We start from the raw sequence: 17,523 nt of genomic DNA, 5'->3' as shown, positions 1-17,523 counted from the left end.
TTGAAAAGAAGTAAAACTGTCAGTGTTCACAGAAGACATGATACTATACACAGAAAATCCTAAGGATGCCACCAGAAAACTACTAGAACTAATCAATGAATATGGTGAATTTGCAGGATACAAAATTAAAGAACAGAAATCTGTGGCATTCCTATACACTAACAATGAAAGATCAGAAAGATAAATTAAGGAAGCAATCCCATTTACCACTGTAAGCAAAAGAATAAAATACCTAGGAATAAGCCTACCTAAGGAAACAAAAGACCTGTATGCAGAAAACTATAAGACACTGATGAAAGAAATCAAAGATGACAAAAAGAGATGGAGAGATATATGATGTTCTTGCATTGGAAGAATGAATATTGTGAAAATGACTATACTACCCAAAGCAATCTACAGATTCAATGCAATCCTTATCAAATTACCAATGGCATTTTTCACAGAATTAGAATAAAAAATTTTACAATTTGTATGGAAACACAAAAGACCATGCATAGCTAAAGCAATCTTGAGAAAGAAAAATGGAGCTGGAGGAATCAGGCTCCTGGACTTTAGAATATACTACAAAGCCACAGTAATCAAGACAGTATGGTACTGGCACAAAAACAGAAATATAGATCAATGGAACAGGATAAGAAGTCCAGAGAAAGAACCATGCACATATGTTCAACTAATCTATAACAAAGGAGGCAAGAATATACAATGGAGAAAAGACAGTCTCTTCAATAAGTGGTGCTGGGAAAACTGGATGGCTACATGTAAACTAATGAAATTAGAACACTCCCTAACACCTTACGGAAAAATAAACTCAAAATGGATAAAAGACTTAAATGTAAGATCAGATACTATAAAACTCTTGAAGAAAAACACAGGCAGAACATTCTCTCACATAAATCACAGCAATATCTTTTTTGACCCACCTCCTAGAGTAATGAAAATAAAAACAAAAATAAAGAAATGGGACCTAATTAAACTTAAAAGCTTTTGCACAGCAAAGGAAACCATAAACAAAATGAAAAGACAACACACAGAATGGGAGAAAATATTTGCAAACAAAGTGACCGACAAGGGATTAAGCTCCAAAATATAGAACCAGCTCATGCAGCTTAATATCAAAAAAAAAAAACCCAACCCAATAAAAAAAATCAGCAAGAGATCTAAATAGACATTTCTTCAAAGAAGACATACAGATGGCCAAGAGGCACATGAAAAGATGCTCAACATCACCAATTATTAGAGAAAAGCAAATCAAAACTGCAATGAGGTAACACATCACACCAGTCAAAATGGCCATCATCAAAAAATCTACAAAGTATAAATGCTGGAGAGGGTGCGGAGAAAAGGGTACCCTCCTACACTGTTGGTGTGAATGTAAACTGGTACAACCATTATGGACAACAGTATGGTGGTTCCTTAAAAAACTGAATATGAGCTACCATATGATGCAGCAATCCCACTCCAGGGCATATATCTGGAGAAAAGTATAATTCGAATGCACCCCCAATGCTCATTAAAGCACTATTTACATCAGCCAAGACATGGAAGCAACCTAAATATCTGTTGACAGATGAATGGATAAAGATGTGGTATATATATATAATACATATATATTATATATATATATACACACACACCATATATATATATACACACACCATATATATATAATGGTATTTTATATATATATATGAATATTACTCAGCTATAAAAAAGAATGAAATAATGCTATTTGCAGCAACATGGATGGACCTAGAGATTGTTATACTGAGTGAAGTAAGTCAGACAGAGAAAGAGAAATATTGTATGATATCACTTATATGCGGAATCTAAAAAAATGATACAAATGAACTTATTCACAAAACAGAAACAGACTCACAGATCTCAAAATCAAACTTATGGTTACCAAAGGGGAAATACAGGGAGAAGTGATAAATTAGGAGATTGGGGTTAATGTATACACATACACACTAGTATATATAAAAATAGACAACTAATAAGGACCTACTGTATGGCCCAGGGAACTCTACTCAATATTCTGTAATAACATATACGGAAAAGAATATGAAAAAGAATGGATATATATATACATACATACATATATATGTATATATATAATCGATTCACTTTGCTGTACACCTGAAACTAACACAGCATTGTAAATCCACTATACTCCAATAAAAATAAAAAAAAAAAACAAAAAACAAAACAGAGAGTACTACAAAAACAACGAAAAAACATGTAAGAAAATGGCAATATGTACGTACCTAACAATAATCACTCTAAATGTCAATGTACTAAATGCTCCAATCAAAAGACATAGGGTGGCTGATTGGATAGAAAAACAAGACCCAATTATATGCTGCCTGCTAAAGATACACACAGACTAGGGCTTCCCTGGTGGCGCAGTGGTTGAGAGTTCGCCTGCCGATGCAGGGGACACAGGTTTGTGCCCCGGTCCGGGAAGATCCCACATGCCTCAGAGCAGCTGGGCCCGTGAGCCATGGCCGCTGAGCCTGTGTGTCCGGAGCCTGTGCTCCGCAACGGGAGAGGCCACAACAGTGAGAGGCCCGTGTACCGCAAAAAAAAAAGATACACACAGACTAAAATTGAGGTGATGAAAAAAGATATTTCCTGCAAATGGAAATGCCAAGAAAGGTGGGGTAGCCAGAGTCAAAGTCTATAACAAAAAGACAAAGAAGGGCATTATATAATGATAAAGGGACTTTACATATAATCTTTAATATATTTTGAGTCGATTTTTGTATGTGGTGTGAAATAAGGTCCCAGTTTTTTTCTTATGCCTGTGGATATCCAGTTTCAGTAAAACTATTTGAAGAGACTATCCTTTCCCAGTCGTGTATTCTAGGCACCCTTGTCATAGATAAGTTGATTGTGTCTCAATTATGTATTATTAATAAATGCATGGATTTATTTCTGGGCTTTGTATTCTCTTCCATTGGACTGTATATTTGTTTTTATGCCAGTAGCATACTATTTTGATTACAGTAATTTTTGTAATATATTTGAAATCTGGAAGCATGATGTCCTCAGCTTTTTTTTCTTGCTCAAGATTGCTTTGGCTATTCAGGCCTTTGGTGGTTCCATACAAATTTTATGATTTTTTTCCATTTCTATAAAGAACACCAGTGGGATTTTGGTAGGGACTGAATTGCATCTGTCCATCACTTTGGGTAGTAGGGATATTTTAACAACACTCAAGCTTCTGATGCACTAGCACTGGATATGTTTCCATTTATCTATGTCTAATTTCTTTTATCATTGTAGTACAATTTTTTGCATCTGTGTTCAGATAGTTTTCTCTGCTTATGGTATCTTTAGCTATAGTTTTCTCTGCTTATGGTATCTTTAGCTTTGCTATCAGACTGATGCTGGGCTCACAAAATGAGTTTGGAAGTATTCTCTTTTCTTTGATTTTTTTTTTTAATCTATAGTTTTCTCTGCTTGTAGTTTTCTATAAGCCTATAGTTTTCTCTGCTTATGGTATCTTTAGCTTTGCTATCAGACTGATGCTGAGCTCATAAAATGAGTTTGGAAGTATTCTCTTTTCTTTGATTTTTTTTTTGTTTTAATCTGGGACAGTCATAGTCTAACCAAGTTTATTTTTTTAACATCTTTATTGGAGTATAACTGCTTTACAATGGTGTGTTAGTTTCTGCTTTATAACAAAGTGAATCAGTTATACATATACATATGTTCCCATATCTCTTCCCTCTTGCATCTCCCTCCCTCCCACCCTCCCTATCCCACCCCTCTAGGTGGTCACAAAGCACTGAGCTGATCTCCCTGTGCTATGCGGCTGCTTCCCACTAGCTATCTACCTTACATTTGGTAGTGTATAATGTCCATGCCACTCTCTCACTTTGTCACAGCTTACCCTTCCCCCTCCCCATATCCTCAAGTCCATTCTCTAGTAGGTCTGTGTCTTTATTCCTGTCTTACCCCTAGGTTCTTCATGACCTTTTTTTTTTTTTTCTTAGATTCCATATATATGTTTTAGCATACGGTATTTGTTTTTCTCTTTCTGACTTAACTTCACTCTGTATGACAGACTCTAGGTCCATCCACCTCACTACAAATAACTCAATTTCGTTTCTTTTTAGGGCTGAGTAATATTCCATTGTAAAGTATGAGATTAGAACACTCCCTAACACCATACACAAAAATAAGCTCAAAATGGATTAAAGACCTAAATGTAAGGCCAGAAACGATCAAACTCTTAGAGGAAAACATAGGCAGAACACTCTATGACATAAATCACAGCAAGATCCTTTTTGACCCACCTCCTAGAGAAATGGAAATAAAATCAAAAATAAACAAATGGGACCTAATGAAACTGCAAAGCTTTTGCACAGCAAAGGAAACCATAAACAAGACCAAAAGACAACCCTCAGAATGGGGGGAAATATTTGCAAATGAAGCAACTGACAAAGGATTAATCTCCAAAATTTACAAGCGGCTCATGCAGCTCAATAACAAAAAAACAAACAACCCAGTCCAAAAATGGGCAGAAGACCTAAATAGACATTCTCCAAAGAAGATATACAGATTGCCAACAAACACATGAAAGAATGCTCAACATCATTAATCATTAGAGAAATACAAATCAAAACTACAATGAGATATCATCTCACACCAGTCAGAATGGCCATCATCAAAAAATCTACAAACAATAAATGCTGGAGAGGGTGTGGAGAAAAGGGAACACTGTTGGTGGGAATGTAAATTTTCTTTGATTTTTAAGGAGTTTTTAGTAGGATTGTTACCAATTCTTATTAAATGCTTCAAAGAATTCACCCATGAAGCCATCTGTTCCCAGTATTTTCTCTTTCGGGAGGTTTTTTTTTTGGTGGAGACTTGCTTCAATCTCCTTATTTGTTGTTGGACATTTTAGACTTTATATAAATTTTTCTTGACTCAGTTTTGGTAGGTTATATGTATCTCAGAATTTGTCCATTTCTTCTAGGTTATAAAATTTGTTGGCATATTTTTGTTCATTAGTCCCTATGGTTATCTTTATTCTTGAGTCATCCTGTATAATGTCTCCTCTTTCATTTCTCATTTTACTTGTCATAAATTTGAGTGGTCTATCTTTTTTAGTCTAGCTAAGCTTTTATCAATTTTGTTTATTTTTTCAAAAATCCAACCTTTCATTTCGTTGATTTTTTTTTATTATTCTTCATTTGATTTATTTCTGTTCTTATCTTCATTATTTCCTCCTTTCTCTAACTTTGGTCTTAGTTTGTTCTTTTTCTAGTGCTTTAAAGTATAAATTTAGGTTGTTTACATAAGATCTTTCTTTTGTTTTAATGTATGCATTTATAATAAAAACTTCCCTCAGTACTGCTTTTACAGTATCTCGTTATTGTTGGTATGTCCTATTTTGTTCTCATTTGTCTTAAGATTTTTAAAAAATTCCTTATGATTTCCTCTCTGATCAAACTGTTGTTGAAGAGTTTGTTGTTTAGTTTGCACATATCTGTAGATTTTCTCTTTTCTTCTTTTTTTCTGTTACTGTATTCTTGTTTTATTTCAATGTGGTTAAAAAAGATACTTGGCACGATTTCTCTCTTCTAAAATTTGTCAGGACTTGTTTTGTGACCAAACAGGTCATATCCTTCCAGAGATTATTCCATGTGGACTTGGGAAGAATGTGTATTCTTCTGTTGTTGAGTGGAAAGTTTTGTACATATCTGTTAGGTTCATTTAGTTTACAGTGTTGTTCAAGTCTGCTTTTTCTTTATTAAAATTCTGTCTGGACATTCTATCCAATATTGAAAATGGAGTATTAAAATCTCCTACTATTATTGTATTGCTCTCAATTTCTTCTAATCAGACCTGTGAATATTGGGTTTATATATTTAGGAGTTCTAATGGTGGGTGTTTATATGTTTATAATCCATTTTCCTGTTGATTTGACACTTTTATTATTATATAACAACCTTCTTTGTTGCAAGAAACAGTTTAGACAAAAAGTCAATTTTTTCTGACAGCCCCTCCTGCTGTCTTTTGGCTTTTATTTGCATGAATATCATTTTCCGTATGTTCATGTTTAGCCCATCTGTGTCTTTAATTCTAAAATAAGCCTTTTATAGACAGCAAATTATTAAGTCTTGTTTTTTTAACCATTCAGGTGTTCTATTCCTTTTGATAGGTGAGTGTAGTCCATTTAAATTTAAATTAATCATTATAAGTGAGCACTTACTATTGATATTTTGTTAACTAGCTTACTCTGCAATTGCTTTTTCAATGTCTTTCTACCTTTCATTGTTATTTGATTGTTTTGTAATTTTTTACTTTCTTTTTATCTTTTGTGTATGTTGTAGGTATCCCCCTAGCTTAATTGATGTATAGTTAACAATTAAAACTTTATATGTATAGTGTATACAATGAGATGATTTGATATACATATACATTTATCACAATAGGGTTAATTAATACATCTATCACCTCACATATTACCTTTTCTTTGTATGTGTGCTTGGAATGCTGTAAATCTACTCTCTTAGCAAATTTCAAGCATACAGTATAGTATTATTAACTATATCACCAAGCTGTACATCCCCAGAATTATTCATATTATAAATGAAACCTTACACCTTTGGACCAGCATCTCCCCATTTCCCTCACCTTCATGTCCTTGTAACTACCATTCCACCCTTTCTTTCTTTTCTTTCTTTCTTTCTTTCCTTCCTTTCTTTCTTTTTCTTTCTTTCTTTCTTTCTTTCTTCTTTCTCTTTCTCTCTTTCTTTCTTCTTTCTCTCTTTCTTTCTCCCTTCCTTCCTTCCTTTCTCCCTTCCTTTTCTTCCTTCCTTCTCTTTGTTTCTATGAATTCAATCTTTTCTTTCCCTTTCTTTCTCTCTCTCTCTTTCCCCCCTTCCTTCCTTCCTTCCTTCTTTCTTTCTTTCTTATTTCACTTAGCATAATGTCCTCTATGTTCGTCCATGTTGTATCAAATGGCAGGACTTCTTTTCTTTCTTGTGGCTGAGTAATATTCCATTTTACATATATAGATCACATCTTTATTTATTCTTTTATTTATTTATTTATTTGCTGACCCCTAAGTTGTTTCCAAAGCTTGGATTCTGTGAATAATGCTAAAATGAACATGGGACTGCAGATATGTCTTTGAGATATTGATTTTATTTCTGTTGGATACATACCTAGGAATGAGATTGCTGGGTCATGTGAAAGTTCTATTAATTTTTTTGAGGAAATTCCACACTGATTTCCATAGAGTTGTAACAAATTAAATTCCAACCGAAGTGTACAAGGATTCCCTTTTCTCCACATCCTTGCCAACACTTATATATATATATATATATATATATATATATATATATATATATATATACTTTTTTTTTTTTTTTTGTGGTACGCGGCCCTCTCAGTGTTGTGGCCTCTCCCGTCGCAGAGCACAGGCTCCGGACACGCAGGCTCAGCGGCCATGGCTCACGGGCCCAGCTGCTCTGAGGCATGTGGGATCTTCCTGGACCGGGTCACGAACTCGCGTCCCCTGCATCACCAGGCAGACTCTCAACCACTGTGCCACCAGGGAAGCCCAACACTTATATTTTTTGATAAAAGACATTCTAAAAGGTGTGAGGTAATAACTCATTGTGGTTTTGATTTGTATTTCCCTGAAGATTAGTAATTGTTTTACTATCTACTCATGTATTTGTTGGCCATTTGCGTGTATTCTTCAGAAAAATGTCCACTCAGATCCTTTGCTCATTTTTAAATCAGATTATTTGATTTTTCTGCTATTGAGTTGTAAAAGTCCTTTTTTTAAAATATTACCCTCTTATTAGATATATGGTTTTCAATTCCATAGTTTACCTTTTCATTTGTTGATTTGCTGAACAGAAATTTTAGTTTAATACAGTCCCACTTAAATTTTGTTTTTGTTACTTGTGCTTTTGGTGACATATCAAAAAATATCATTGCCCAAACCAATATCAAGAAACTAGTTCCCCAAGTTTTCTTTTATGACATTTATGGTTTCAGGGCTTATATTTAAGTCTCTAATTCATTTAGAGTTAATTTTTGTTGGTGTTTCCATATAGGGGTCCAATTTCATTCTTATTTGTACATATCCAGTTTTCCCAGCACCATTTACTAAAGTCACCATCATTTCCCCATTGTGTATTTTTTTGTTTGTTTGTTTGTTTTTTGTTTTTGTTTTTTACGGTACGCGGGCCTCTCACTGTTGTGGCCTCTCCCGTTGCTCCCATTGTGGAGCACAGGCTCCGGACGCGCAGGCTCAGTGGCCATGGCTCACAAGCCCAGCCGCTCCGCGGCATGTGGGATCTTCCCGGAATGGGGCACGAACCCGTGTCCCCTGCATCGGCAGGCGGACTCTCAACCACTGCGCCACCAGGGAAGCCCCCATTGTGTATTTTTGATTGCCTTGTTAAATATTAGGTGACACATGGGCTTATTTCTGGGTTTCAATTCTATTCCATTGGCTATGTGTCTATTATTTATGCCAGAATCATACTATTTTGATTACTATTGCTCTCAAACTATAGTTTGAAATCAGGAAGTGTAATGCCTCCAGCTTTGTTGTTCTTTCTCAAGAAAAGGGGGTATTTTGTGTTTCCATATGAATTTTAGGATTATTTATTTTACTTATGTAAAATATGCCATTGGGTTTTGTTGAATGGTTTGAGAAGGTTTGGCATTTATTTAAATCCTTGGTATAATTTACCAATAAGATCATCTGGTCCTGAGCTTTACTTCATTGGAAGATTTTAAATTTCTGATTCAATTTTATTTCTAATTTTATTCTGTTCAGATTTTCTATTGTTAAATGAGTTAGTATTGTTGAATTATAAGTTTCTAGGAACTTATCCATTTCTTCTAGGTTATCCAATTTGTTGGCATATGATAGTTCATAGTTGTCTTTTATGATCCTTGGCATTGCTGTGGCATCAATTGTAATGTCTCATCTTTCATTTCTGATTTAACTTATATGAGTTTTATCTCTTTTTTTCCCTTAATCTAGCTTTAGGTTTGTTCATTTTGTTTATCTTTTTGCAAAAGCAGGTATGTTGTGATCTTTTCTGTTGTATTTTCTGGCCTCTATTTCATATATTTCTGTTCTGATCTTTGTTATTTCCTTCTTTCTGCTAACTTCATGCTTAGTTTGTTCTTTTTCTTTGAGTATAAAATTGGCTTGTTTTTTGCAGATCTTCCTTTTTTCTTAATGTATGATTTTATCACTATAAATTCTCCTCATAGGACTGCTTTTGTTGTGCTTAAATTTTCATTTCCTTTAGAATTTATTTTTATTTCTCCCTGATATCTATTTTGACCCATTGTTGAGAAATGTTTTGTTTCCACATACTGTCAGTTTTCTACTTTTCTTCCTGTTACTGATTGTTTAGTTTCATACAATTGTGGTCCAAAAAATGTTTGGTATACTTTCAATCATCTTAAGGTTTTTAAGGCTTGTTTTGTGACCTAGCATGTTATCTCTCCTGGAGAATGTTCTTTGTATGCTTAGGATGAATATATATTCTGCTGTTGAATGGAATGTTCTGATATGTCTGTTAGGTACATTTGTTTAAGTTTGGTTCCAGTCGAATTGCTCTTTATTGATTTTCTGGGTGAACGATCTACCCATTTTTGAAAGTAGAGTATTGAACTCCCCTACTATTATTATACTGCTATTTCTCTGTTTAGATCTGTTAGAATTTGCTTAATGTACTTAGGTGCTCCCATGCTGGATACATATATATTTACAGTTGTTAAATCCTCTTGATTTGATCCCTCCTTGTCTCTTGTTTACAGTTTTGACTAAAAGTCTATTTTTCTGAAATAACTATTGCTATCCCTGCTCTTTTTTGATGTCCATTTGCATGGAATATTGTCTTTTCATTCACTTTAGCCTTTGGGTGTCCTAAATGCTGAAGTGAGTTTCAGTTTAGTTTTACCTCTAGGTAGTTTATAGTTGGATCTTCTGTTTGTTCTCCCTTTTTTTTTTAATGCACTCTCTATGCCTTTTGATTGGAGAATAGAATGCATTTACTTTTAATGTTATTATTGATAGGTAAGGACTTACTAATACAATCTCATTAACTGTTTTCTGGCCACTATATAGTAAATATTGTTCCTTGGTCTTTCTCTTGCACCCTTTCTTAGAGAATTCATGAGAATTCATGATTTTCTGTAGTGGTACACTTTGATTCCTTTATCTTTAGTGTATCTAAAATAGGTTTTGTTTTGTGGTTACCACAAGGCTTACACAAAATAGCTTATAGGTTTAACAGTCTATTTGTAACTGACAACAAATTCACTTTGATTGCATACACACTTTACCCTTTCACTTTCCTCCCCACCTATTTTGTTTTTGATATCACAATTTACATTATTTTGTATGTGTTGTATATTTTCATGGGTTCACATTACTAATTAATATCCTTTTCTTTCAGCTTGAAGAACTCCTTTCAGCATTTCTTGTAAGACAGATCTAGTACTAATGAATTCCTTCAGTTTTTATTCGTCTGGGAAAGTCTTTATATTCTGTTCATTGCTACAAGACTGCTTTTCCAGGCAAATAATTCTTCAGTTGCAGGTCTTTTTCTTTCAGTAATTTGAATATTTCATCCCTCTCTCTCCTGGTGTGCAGTGTTTCTGCAGTTTTATTAACCTGCTTATATCTTTATGGGGAATCCCTTTTGTTTGTGGAGGTTTTTCTCTCAGCTTCAAAAATTCTCTTTGCCTTTGATTTTAGACAGTTTTTTACAATGTGTCTTGTATATAGAATACCTCTTGTTTGAATCTGTTTGGCGACTTATGAAATGCATGATCTTGAATGTCCATGTCTTCCCAGCCATTATTTCTTTAGATAAACATTCTGCTCTTTCTCCCATTCTTCTCCTGGGACACCCATAATCTCTACAATGTTTCTCTTGATGGTCTCCAATCATTCCTGTAGGCTTTCTTCACTCTGACAGGATACTTTCAAATGAGTTTTTTTTTCTGCTTGATAGTTTGTGGTTGATGCTCTCCATTGTATTTATCACTTCATTCATTGTATTCTTCACTTTCAGAATTACTGTTTTGTTTTTTTATGTTTTCTATCTCGCTGTTAAACTTCTTGTTTTGTTCAATTATTGTTTATCTGACTTCTTTGAATTGCCTGTGTTTTCTTGCATCTCAGTGAAGTTCTTTAAAGTAACTATATTGAAGCATCTATCAGATAAATTGTACATATCCATTATTTGAGGTCAGTTAACAGAAAACTAATATGCTCCTTTGTCTGTATTGTAGTCCTTTGATTTTTTTGTTTCTTGAAGTCGCCTGTTGCTGTCTTCACACTTAAAGAAGCAATTGCTTCCTCCAGTCTTTACAGACTGACCGGGGAGGAAAATACATTCTGTCACACTGCTACAGGCTTTTCCAGACCTTTTTTAAGGACACACCAGTTCCACACATCTTGATCCCTGTGGGAGAGAATTTTGAAGATTGTATGCTTCCCTCTATCTGGCAAAGCCAGTCTGTGTGCTGACAGCTTCCTGGTTGCTTTCCCTGGGGCAATGACAAATGCTCATGTTTGTGTATTTTCTCACAATCCCACAGGGTCAGGCTGGCTTCTAGATGTCTCACTAGTCATCTGCAAAAGTTTGCATCGCCACCTTGGGGACATACACAGGGAGCTGGCCATGGGGCAGGGGGATGTGGATGTGTTGAGGGTGCCCATGGGTGAGAAGGATTCACAAACTAGGTGTCTGCAATGGTTAGAGGGTGGGCTTCCTTTTTTTTTAAATGCCCAGAAGTGTCAATTTTATTTGTCAGTGCAGTAGGGGGCTAAGGCATGACATGTTGCTTCTAAGAGTTAGAGAGCCAGCAGTGGAGGGGAGAAGCAAGCCCTCTTGGGCTCTGGGCCCCGAGGCTGCCTTCTTGTCTGGGGGCTGGGCCTCAGACCTGAGCCCCAGAAGACCCAAAGCTTTGTTGAAGAGGTTGATGGGAGTGGAGCCATCGGTGATGAGGGTTGATTTTAGGCCCAGGCTCTGGAGCAGTTTTACCTGCATCTCCAGTCCTGCCACAGCGAGGTCCCTGATGATGCTGGGCCCCAGGCCCTCTGTCATCTTCTTGAACTTCTTCACCTCTACCTCAGCCAGCTGGTGGTGTCTACAAAATGGTCAGTAGGATCCTTGTCTCTTGATGAATTCTAGCCCTGGATGCTGTACTCCTGGCCTCTCCCCACCCCTCAGTCATGCAGATTACCTCATTATTCCGGACGGGGTGAAAGAGAAGTGGGCCTTTTGATCAGTATTGCAAGTTGAGGAAGCTGGCCCTTACTCACATGCTCTTGTTTTCCCCCACAGGTGAAATCCTGTGCTGAGGGGGTCTCTCTGGGCACTAAGCTGTGCTACTTTAGGGGAGAGGTGACACAGGTAAAGTGAAACTGTTCCTCTAACCTTCTTTGATGCATTCAGTCTTGAATCTCTGTGCTCCAACAGTGTGCTATAATTTCTCTGCTAGACTCCTAGAATCCCACAAAGATATTCTTATCGATTCATGATTGTCAAAGTTTGTATCAGGAGAGACAGTAAAACTCCTATTCGGCCACCTTGCTGACATCTCTCTGTTATTATAGGTTTCTTCTTTGTGTTTTTTTTTTTCCCCCTGTATTCTTGACTGATGTCTATCAATAGGCACATTTATTTTGTTATATACTTATCAAGAAGTCTGTACATACACTCACACACACTTGTAAAAAATAAAACTAAATAAGTCCTTTGGCAAAACAAGAAAAAGTTGATAAAAACACTTTGCAGTGGATAATATAGCGGAGTCTTAGAAAATTATAAATATACTGGGATCTTGGACCAGTTTACTCACTGACACGGATGCATCTGGGAGGAGGAGACCAGCCATTCTCTGTACAGGTCATTGTGTTCTGGTTATTCTGAAGACTGTAGCCATCATAGCAGCGAACTCTCACAGTTTCACCTTGTAACACTTTTTCTTCGTGATATGGGTAATGTCCATTTTGCAAGTAATTGAAAATACATTGTCCTAAGGATCATAAAGACAAGAGAAAAGAAAAAAAATAACATATATTTGGTAAAATAGCACATTAAAAATTAACTTTATGGTATTTACCTGACAATGCATTAGTATTCAAAAAGAACAAATAACTTAATGAAAATGAAAGCTACTACCAAGTGTTTGTTAAAAAAGAGAAAAAAATCAATATACCATGTTATTTATCTTTAGTTTTTATAATTACAATATGTGTAAATGATGCAGATATTCTTATAAAGTCTCTATATTTCTCATGTGATTTCCATGGAGAGCTCCTCATAAAAAGAAGGCTTATTTGGGTCTTTTTGCTCACAGAACTTGACCCTTGGCCTTATTTTTGTCGTGTAAGACTTAATTGTACTCACTTATGTACTATTGTTTCTCCACTCTTTGGAAGATTTATACACATAAAATTAAGAGGTTTACTTACTGAGGCACGGTACTTCTGGAGACCATCCATTTCGTGTGCATGTAAGGTAAGGCCGGCGATCTTGTGGCACAAAATACTGATCACAGTCAAAGTTGATCCAATCACCTAACCTTACTGGAAAGTATCCCCTATGTCCATAAATGCTTCCATGTTTTATTACTGGAAAATCGCAAGGTTTAACTTGGAATAAAAAAAAAACGGTATGAATAATGTTTTACCTTAGTAAGCAATCAAATTAGAGATCAGATGTTTCATCTATGAATTATATTCCTATTAGCTTAATTACCCTCATTGCATTAGAGTTTCTAGGAAAAGAAAAGTTATAGAAAACTCAGATGACTGAGGTATGTAAGGAGGTCCTTGCTAATGAAGATTAAATTATGTCTTGTGGGTCATATTACATAAAATTTATATGTGAGCTCTCTTGGTAGAAAACTATACAGAGCTATTGATTTAATTATCCTTAAGTACATAAGTCCTAGCCTTGGTTGACTAAATTAGCATCTTAATCGAGAGATGAAAGTACAAATTTTATCATGCAGCTCATCTGTCTTCTTTTTCTTTCTCTTTCATTCTCATCAAAAATCAGGATCCTGGCTTTTATTCTCAGACCAAGTCAATGTAGGAAAACAGTTTTTGTTTTTAGATTAACACTCATTAGTTTACTTTTCTATTTATTGGAAATGTATGATAAGTGTAGAGAAGCACAACAGTTGATCCATTGATCCATTGATCACATTACACAGAAAAAAAACATTCTTACTTAACTCTCAAGCTAGACATTAAGGCATATTTTCCCTTCTTTATCTAATCAGAGAAATGAACAATGAATGAATAATTCTTAATATCCAAATGGTTACGATTAAGGGAAACACTTGAATGCTTATTTCTAATTTTAATTGGAGAATGATGTTTTTTCACTGTTTCTTATAAATATTTTAAATGAGGTATAATATAATTACATTTATTGTTATTCTTATATATTGAGTGATTTTCACATGTATTCTTAAGTGTTATGTTGTTTATAACAGTTTTATATATAATATTTTTCAGAAAAATTTACCCTTTTTATTGGATGGTTTGGAGATAATCTAATACTTTTAATACTACACTAGTATTTATTTTACATCATGAAATATGATATTAAAAGAACACATATGCAACACATTGAAGAAATGTACAACATGCACACACAATATTCATTACCATTTATATCTTCCTTAAGATCAATGATCCGTTTTCTTTTTTGTATGATTACAGAAATCTCTCAAGCTGTTTTTACAGACTTGCTATGTGAATTAAAAACTTTGAATCTTTGCATATCCTAATGTCTTTCTTTACAAAGACTTGTGAATAGTACCTTCTCTTGGTATAGATTCTTGTCCTGTAGTCTGTATCTCTCATCATTGATAGATTTCCCCCACTTGTGTGAAGCTTCCCACTCTTTTAAGATTGAAATGCTTATTTACTCTCATTCTTTTTAAGTAACAGACTAGTTTTTTTCACACTACTTTTTGGAGATTCAGAAGATTTCCCCCTCATCCATGGATTTTACAAATTCCATCATGTTATGTCAAGATATGTATATTTAACAATAATTCTACATTGGGCAAGCTTGGGTCTTTGTATTTGCAAGAACCAAATCTTAAAGAACTCAATTAACTTTGCCATTAAATTGTAGAGCAGAGATTTGAATCCTGATGATCTGATTTCAGAACTAGTATGTTTATCCACTTCATTATGTTTCTTCATACAATAGGAATACAGTTAAATAATCCATTGAGATTCGTTTCCAAAAGGTACACACAGAGGGCATAATTGAAAGTAAGTATTATTACTATCACTGGCCCGAGCCCTGTTCCTATTCTTGTCTTTCATTCGGTCACAGGTGAATGTGTTTGTATCTCTCTAACCAGATCATTTCCTGAAGCACGTGTACTATTCCACTGTGCTCAAATCAGCACTAACATTGGCAGGACTTACAACAGCCTCACTACCCTCTCACACTTCTACCAACACGAGCTCTGGTCTCATGAGCAGCTTTGGCTGTGCCATCACAGTGTTGGCTCAGACTGATCTCAAAACTGATTAAAATATTCACTTTTTTAATATTAATTTAATTTAATATTTAATATTCACTTTTAATTTTTAAAAGTGTTTCTAGTCTTTCTGTACTTGTGCAGCTGACTCCTATGGCCCAAACCCAGGATCTTACAGTTATCACTGTTAAATTTCATGTTATTAGATCCAACCTCACACATGGGAGTCTTTCTGAGTGATGAATCTGTCCTAATGCAGATTCTCTTTCAGCACCCCTGTATCATTCCAGCGGTGAACTTGTACTGCATCTCCTCTACACCATTAAACTAGAGGAATGGAGCAGGCCTGAGAACACAGTCCTGAATCTGATAATCAGATAGGCTTATTTAATGAAATTATGAATATCTGATAAACCATCTAATTGGTCAATTTCCCCATCTTGTCCGCAAGAACTTCGGAAGTTCCCTTGTGGGATAAACTTGTTGAGGTACAGTCAGGCTCATCTGCCATATTCATAAACCAAACTTTAACATGATTAAATATTTCTCTTATATTTCTTATGCACATTGAAATCTGTTTCATACTGATAATAGCTTCCTTTTTAAGGGACTCATACTTTGAAAAATCATTTTGGACTTATGCCTGGAATTAATATTGAGGTCACTGATCTATTATTTGTATCATTACATTTTTCTTTCATGCAAGATCGAGTTTAACTGTAGTGCATCTTTACAATAAACTGTGATGTATAAAGAAAAAGAATATGATTGTAGAGACAGAAAACACTTGAAAAAAGGTAAAGGAAGCATCCCTAGAAATAAAATACTCTGTTCAGTTGAGTGACATTTTTCTAAATGTGATAGTTTTAGAAAATTCCACAATGTCTTGTACATTCCTCCCTCCCAAAATTAGAGCCTAATTCCCCACACTTGAATGTGCTGGACTTAGTGACTCACTTCTAAAGAATACATATGGCTGAAGTGACGGTGACAGTGTGTGACCAGGTCATAAATGGTATGGAAACTTCCTGCTCTCTCTGGGATCACTAGCTCTGGGGAAAGATAGCTTCCTCTCAAGCAATCTGCGGAGATGCCCATGTGGTAAGGTATTGAGGCTTCCCGCCCAAAGCCACGTGAGAGAGCCTAGGAAGCAAATGAGCCATCAGGTGACTTGCAGCCCAGGCCAGCACCCCGACTGCAACCCAAGAAGTGTGATTCAGAGCTAGCCAACTAAGCCACTTCCTAATTCCTGACCCATAGGAGCTCTAAGAATATAAAGGTGTGTTGTTTTAAGCCCATATGTTTTGGGAGAATATTTTTACACAGCACTAGATAACTAATATACTAGGTGTTAGGTGATGTAAGTCTTACTCAATGTTTTAGTTCAGATATTAGAATTATATTCGAGAATTATATATTCATACACACAGACATATATTTAACTTTGAGTAGCAAAAAATTTAAAGAGTTTTTAGTTTACAAAAATGTTTTTATTCCTCCTTAGAACTGTCTACTTTGAAAACCGAAGAATGCCTCTAAAACCTCTACTTTGCAAACAAAGTAGGGCAAATACTTGGATTTATTCTGTCCCCATTTTTGTGTGTTTAAGAGAAAGAAACTTCAGAATTAAGAAGTAGGTCAAGATGTGAGTGAAACTTACAGGAACATCTTGGAGCAGGTGACCAGCCCTGGCTGGTGCATGTTGCAACATTTCCCTGGATCGCAGGAGCAAAGCCACTTTTACACTCATAAGTGATTTTATATTCACCTCTGTATTTGGCTAATTGAGGTGTGTAAATACCATTTGGAATATAAGGAGGATCACATGTTATTTCTGAAAAGAAAAAAGATATGTGTACAATATAGAAATAACTATCCATTAAGAATAATCAAGCATATAAAAATGTAAAAGTGGATGTTATTTGTTCTTAGTACAGCACAAAATGTCATTAAAATGAGCACAGCCTCATACCCTTCCTGCTGTATCACTCATATTTC

At 35.2% G+C, this 17,523-nt stretch overlaps 1 protein-coding gene across 1 annotated transcript in view; it reads right to left on the bottom strand.

Moving 5' to 3' along the window:
• LOC132415270 (complement factor H-like) overlaps nt 1–17,523 on the bottom strand; it is a 92,744-nt gene that overhangs the window by 53,200 nt on the left and 22,021 nt on the right. Inside the window, exons 8-10 of the mRNA XM_059998535.1 lie at nt 17,186–17,359; nt 13,487–13,666; nt 12,871–13,047 (exon numbers count right to left, since the gene is read on the bottom strand). Of these exons, the coding sequence (XP_059854518.1) occupies nt 12,871–13,047; nt 13,487–13,666; nt 17,186–17,359 (531 nt within the window). The remainder of the gene's footprint in view (nt 1–12,870; nt 13,048–13,486; nt 13,667–17,185; nt 17,360–17,523) is intronic.

Source organism: Delphinus delphis, chromosome 1 (genome assembly GCF_949987515.2).
Source record: "Delphinus delphis chromosome 1, mDelDel1.2, whole genome shotgun sequence".
NCBI classification, from domain to species: domain Eukaryota; kingdom Metazoa; phylum Chordata; class Mammalia; order Artiodactyla; family Delphinidae; genus Delphinus; species Delphinus delphis.
This window is presented reverse-complemented; position numbering and strand designations above follow the sequence as displayed.